The sequence below is a fragment of the Ursus maritimus genome, unplaced genomic scaffold (assembly GCF_017311325.1).
Source record: "Ursus maritimus isolate PB19 unplaced genomic scaffold, ASM1731132v1 scaffold_42, whole genome shotgun sequence".
NCBI classification, from domain to species: Eukaryota; Metazoa; Chordata; class Mammalia; order Carnivora; family Ursidae; genus Ursus; species Ursus maritimus.
Genome location: NW_024426575.1, coordinates 29,893 through 36,383, shown reverse-complemented (window position 1 = coordinate 36,383; position 6,491 = coordinate 29,893). Strand labels below are relative to the sequence as shown.

The 6,491-nt window shown below is 40.0% G+C and overlaps 1 protein-coding gene across 1 annotated transcript; it reads left to right on the top strand.

Annotated features, from left to right (window-relative positions):
- Nucleotides 1-2,810: 2,810 nt before the first annotated feature.
- On the top strand, nt 2,811-4,026 carry LOC103680946 (olfactory receptor 1509-like). Its single transcript, XM_008710452.2, is given in 2 exon segments — nt 2,811-3,439; nt 3,441-4,026. Coding segments are annotated over 2 exon segments (918 nt in total). The 5' UTR covers nt 2,811-2,834; the 3' UTR covers nt 3,754-4,026.
- The last annotated feature ends 2,465 nt before the right edge of the window (nt 4,027-6,491 follow it).

Genomic DNA, 6,491 nt, shown 5'->3' with positions numbered 1-6,491 from the left:
TTACTTTTAAAATATTTTTTTGCCAGGGCACCTGGGTTGTGCAGTCGGTTGAGTGTTCGACTCTTGGTTTCAGCTCAAGTCATGATCTCAGGGTTGTAAGTTCAAGCCCCACGTGGGGCATGGAGCCCTCTTAAAAAAACAAGTAAAAGATGAAAGCTCTGAATGAGAAATAAAAGTTTAATTCATGGCTTAAATCTCAATACATTCGATTATGAGTATAAAAAGGAAACTGTTTTTCTAAGACATTTTCTTTAAAAAAAAACCCACTACTAAGTCAATAAAGGAGGTACTTAACAACTAATTTTTGTTTGACCTCAATAATTTGAATTCAGTATTTTCTATTTGACATCCTTAGTTTGCAAGCCCTGAGTCTTTTTTTCTACACTTGAAAGTCCCCATCTGCCAAATTATTCATGGATCAATCCATCTGTGAATTTACTGGATGACTCAAGGAATGAGTGAAATGGAATGGGTTTACAGCGAGCGAACACTGCGCAAGTGTCACTAACAACATCTTTGTGTGTACGTTTCTTTCCTCCAGGTTTATCAGGCCACACCAGTGTGCCTCACTTGTGCATGCGGTTTATTAAGCTTGCTAAGCCCTCTGGTTTTTTTTCTCTTACTTTCAGGGGATGGGAAAGGGAGAAGACAAAAGATTTGACAAAATAGATCAGCATGGTGGTGAGCAAGCAGTGGGAAAGGCTCAAGAGGAATAGAGAAAGGTGTGATGGGAAGGTTGAAGGAGGGGCTCTGCGTCTTTACAGGAGACTAGAATGAAATCTTAAAATCGGCAGTGCTAAGCCTCCTACTTCCAACGGGCACTGTATACTTGTTAGTTTCTTTCTTTCTTTCTTTTTTTTAGAGAAAGTTAATCATTCTTATTTATTATTATTTTTAATATACTTACTAGTTTTAGACACACATGCTTTTGTTTTTATGGATTCGTTAGGACAGAAACTGCCTAGCATTTCTCGATGGGCTTCATAGTTTTGGAGTGTGGAAGTCTTAGTCCCACTGTCCAGCATAGTGTGGGCTGAGTTTGGGGATCTAATTCACTGCTGAACGCAAGTTTTGGGTATGTAGCAACAAACACGAGATCTAGTCCTTGCCCTCAAGGGGTTTATATTTGGAAAGGCAGCCGATAAACATAGATGTAAGTCATTCAGGAGATTGCAGGTGTTTCTAAGTGCTACAAAGAAGATGCACTAGGATATCGTGTCATTGGGGAGTGTTCTTCTTGATATCATCATCAGAAGGGCTTCCATGCTGAGGCGATACTTGAGATAAGATCTTAAAATGAGAAAAAGAAAGCCATGGCAAGGTCTGGGGGATGAATGTTCCTTGGGCACAGACCCTGCTGGGGCATTTGTTGAACATTGTTTGATTGATTAGAGACTCCTCGATGTCTTTTATCCACTTTTTTATGGTCTTTGTTTTAGGCTGCCTAAACACATAACTTACATTTTCTCTCTTGGGGACTTTTTGGAACGTTTTCTCACAGAGATCCTGAAAAGAATGGAGTTTTTATGCATTTCAAGTACCAGGCAATATGTAACACTTTTGTAAAGTTCTGTGAAGTGGTTTTGTATTTCAGTTTGCACAGAACAGAAAACTGACACTCAGGGATGCTAAGTAATTTCTCCAAAGTCACCCAATCTTGGAGTTAAAATCTCAACCCACCTCTCCTAATTTATTTTATTTTATTTATTTGTTTAAAATATTTTTTATTTATTTATGAGATATATATAGAGAGAACGTGAGCACAAGCAGGGGGAAGGACCAGAGGGAGGGTCAGAGGGAGAGGGAGAAGTAGAGTCCTCACTGAGCAGGAAGGCCCGATGCAGGGCTCCATTCCAGGACCCTGGGAACATGACCTGAGCCAAAGGCAGAAGCTTAAATGACTGGGCCACCCAGGTGTCCCTGTGGTTACTTTTTTTTTTTTTTTTAAGATTTTATTTATTTATTTGACAGAGACAGCCAGCAAGAAAGGGAACACAAGCAGGGGGAGTGGGAGAGGAAGAAGCAGGCTCCTAGCAGAGGAGCCTGATGTGGGGCTTGATCCCAGAGCGCCGGGATCACGCCCTGAGCCGAAGGCAGGCGCTTAATGACTGTGCCACCCAGGCGCCCCCTGTAGTTGCTGCTTTTTAAGAAAATTTCAATTTAGTGGAAACAGAAAGAAAAGTCTTATTTTCTTTTATAGTTCAGTACCATAATATAGGTATGAAGAGAAGAGATAGGATTTGAATGTATCAGCAAAGTTTTCTTAAAGGTGGGGGTAACATGGCAGAAACATAGTAAGCAACTTGCCTGGAGAGAAGAATACATAGGGGAAAAAGGAGGACTCCAGACTGGAAAAATAAACAGGTATTAGTCCGTTGCAGGCTTTGGATGTACATTTAATTTGATAGGAAGAGTGAAATGGTGAAAGACTTTAGTTGGGAGTCATATTTTGGAAGATTAATTTGGTGTTATCTGTGGGCTAGACCAAAATGAAAAGAGCCAGCTAACTAGTGGCTAAGAGTTTTGGCAACTTAACTTATTCTTGTCAGATTCATGTATCTCATCCACAAGCCAGGAATAATAATGCCTATGCTATGGTGCAGTTGTGGTTAATAGGAATGTGTATATAAAATGCTGGGAACAGCTCCTGGTACATAATGGGTGTATTGTAACAGTCGCTATTAGGTTGGTTTTCTATTTTATATGCCCTGATAATAAATAAGCAATTCATAATGGATTGTAGAATCACTTCAGTGAGTTCTAGTCCTGTAATATTAAAGCTAAATTACTTTCATGGTTCCCCCCCACAACAAGGTCCTTTGGAAATTCATTGGATGGATGCTCTAAATCAAACAAGAGTGATTGAATTTGCCTTCTTGGGACTCACTGAGAACTGGGTGCTGGAGATACTATTTTTTGTAGCATTCTCCATCACATATGTACTGACCCTTTTGGGGAACACTCTCATCATAGTTACTATAGTTTTTACTCCACGTCTCCATACCCCCATGTACTTCTTCCTGAGCAATCTGTCTTTTATTGACATCTGCCACTCATCTGTCACTGTGCCCAAGATGCTAGAGGGCTTGCTTTTGGAGAGAAAGACGATTTCCTTTGATAATTGCATCGCACAGCTGTTCTTTCTACATCTCTTTGCTTGTGCTGAGATCTTTCTGCTGACCATCATGGCTTATGATCGTTATGTAGCCATCTGTGCTCCGCTGCACTATCCCAATGTGATGAACATCAGGGTCTGTGTACAGCTCGTGTTTGCTCTCTGGTTGGGGGCTGCTGTCCACTCTCTGGTGCAGACCTTCCTGACCATTCGTCTACCTTACTGCGGCCCCAACATTATTGATAGCTACTTCTGCGACGTGCCCCCTGTCATCAAGCTGGCGTGCACAGATACGTACCTCACGGGAATGCTCATTGTGTCTAACCATCTCCCTCACCTGTTTCCTGGCTTTGGTCACCTCTTACACGGTCATCCTGGTTTCTCTTCGAAAACAGTCAGCTGAGGGGCGCCGGAAAGCCCTGTCTACCTGCTCAGCCCACTTTATGGTGGTTGGCTTCTTCTTCGGACCATGTATCTTCCTCTACACTCGGGCAGACACCAGCTTCTCCATGGACAAGGTGGTGTCCGTCTTCTACACGGTGGTCACCCCTTTGCTAAATCCCCTCATTTATACCTTGAGGAATGAGGAGGTAAAAAGTGCCATCAAGCATCTCAGACAGAAACAGGTTTTTTCATGAAGTCAGGCACACGATGGATTTGGAGTCACAAGTATAATTATGGCCATATCTTTAACGAGACAGTGGAAGTAAAAACACAGAATCAGTAGATCAAATGGCACAGAGCAGAGCTTCTTTTTAAAGGGAAGGACTTATTAACTTTTACTTACAGAGAGGAAACGATCATGGTGGAACCTAAAGGAAAAAGATCTGGGGCTTCCTTGGTGGCTCACTCGGTTAAGTGTCTGCCTTCGGTTCAGGTCAGGATCCCGGAGTCCTAGGATGGAGCCTGGAGTGCAGCTCCCTGCTCAGAGGGGACTCTGCTTCTCCCTCTGCCCCTCACCCCGCTCGTGCTCTCTCACTCTCTCAAATAAATAAATAAAATCTGAAAAAAAAAAAAAGAATCTGGAAAACTTTAAAGAAGGCTTCTGGTTTCACTAGTAAAAGATCACAATTTGGGGCATGGACTGAGTTTCAGGAACAGGTACACTTGTGAGAGAACTTATTTTCTTGATTTGTGGTTTCTGTGGGTTATTGCCTCTGGGAAGCGATATCACACTTAGGTTCTATAAATTAAAGTGGTTTTAATTTTGCCTTTCAATGTAGATTCAAGGTGTTTATTTAAGCTGTCAATGATTTATAGTGAATTAAACTGTTACTTTGAACGTGATTCCTCATTCCTGCATCTATTTTGTATTTTTCATAATACTTTGATAAGATCAAGGTGGAAATGTATAAAGAACTTACTGTAAAATAAGGTTTATTGGTATAGAATTTAGTTTCATAAAATGCATGCATTTTAATTGGACAGTTTGAGAAATTTTGACAAAGGTATATATACACCCACGTAACCATGTCTCCAGTCAAGATATAGGGCATTTCCATCACCCAGAGAGTTTTTTCAGTCCCTTCCCAGCCAATCCCTCTATCTCCACCCAAGCATGCAAGCGTCTGATTTTTGTCGCTATGAATTAGATGTATCTTTCCTAGAGCTTCATATCCATTGAATCATACAGTACGAACTTTTCTGTGCCTGAATTCTTTAGCTCTGCATGCTGCTTCTGAGATTAACCTATGTCTTTTGTGGGTATTAGCAGTTTGTTTCTTCTTATTGTTGAATAATATCTCATGGTATGGGTATGCCACAGTTGTTTATTCAGTCATTTACTGGTGGACATTTGGGTGTTTTCAGTTTTTGGCAGTTGTGAGTAAAGTAGATATAAATGTTTATTTACAGGTTATTTTGGCCACAGGTCTTCATTTCTCCTGGGTAAATACCTAAGAGTAGAATTCTTGGATTATATAGTAAGTGTATGTTCAGCTCATAAGAAACCAGAAGGCTGTTTTTCCAAGTGGTTGTATGATTTTTTGAAGTTGTTTATCTTTAAATAAACTCTACCCCTGCTGTGGGGCTCGAACTCATGACCCTGAGATGAAGAGTCTCACGCTCCACTGACTGAGTCAGCTAGGTGCCCCCAAAGTGGTTGTAAGATTTTATGTTCTCATCAGAAGTAGAGGAGTTTAACATCCAATAAATGTTATTGTCAATATTTAATTTTAGGCCTTCTACTGAGGCCTAAAATTCCTGTGGTTTACTCTTCATTTTCCTAATTACTGATGATGCTGAGAATCTTTTCATCTGCTTATTATCCTTTCCTATATCTCGTGTTGTGATGTGTCTGTCCAAATTTTTACTCATTTATTATGATTAGTTTTTTCTTCTTGTCACTATGTTTTAAGAGTAAACAAAGTATTCTTTGTATATTCTGGATACAAGATCTTTGTTGGATATATGTCTTGGTAATATTTTTCTCATGCTGTGGCTTGCAGTTTTATTTTCTGAATGATATATTTTGAAGAGCAGAAGTTTACATTTGGGTTACGTCTTATTTATCATTCTTTAACTTTTAAGATTAATGTTATTGTGTCCTAAGAAATCTTCACCAGCCCTGAAGTCTCGAAGATTTTCTCCTGTTTTCTTTTAGAAATTTTACATTTCAGCTTTAAATTTTAGGTTTGTGATCCATCTTAAGTTTCCTTTGATACATGGTGTGAGATGAGGGTTGAGATTAATATTTCCCATCTACCTAGATGATCCAGTACTATTTAAAAAGACTTTCTTCCCCCTTGCCTTATCTTGGCACCTTTTTGAAAGTTGGTTGACCCTTGAGAGGACGTGAAAGTATTATTTTGACCTCTTCACCATCATCTCTCACCATTCTCTGCCTTAGGGTCTAAGCTGTAACCACACTACCCTTTCTTTGCTTGGATCAAGCCAGGGTCTTTCCCAACACCTGCCATTACTCTGCCTAGAATGTTCATCACCTGTCTTTTTTCATGCAGGCCTCCTCTTCATCTTTCCGATCTTAGCTTCTATGTCATTTGTCAAAGAGACCCTCTTTGCTTCCCCACTCTGAAGACAGTCTTTTCTAAAACTCTCTATCAACATTCAGTGTGTATGTTTTTTTTTTTAACAGGATTTGTTATGATCTGTAATTAAATGTATTTGTTTATATTTTTGTTTCCTATTTTCACTAGACTCTAAACTACATAAAGGAGGGACTACTGTGTGTGTGTGTGTGTGTGTGTGTGTGTGTATCTGTGTGTGTGTGTGTGTGTGTGTGTGATTGTAAGCCTGGTCCTTAGCACATAATAGGTGCTTGGTAAAAATTTGTCCAATGAATGAATAGTAAGATATCCCCATTTCATTGCTCTGATGGCAGATTTTTCCTGGCCACTTGAGGATATCAGTACCTTCA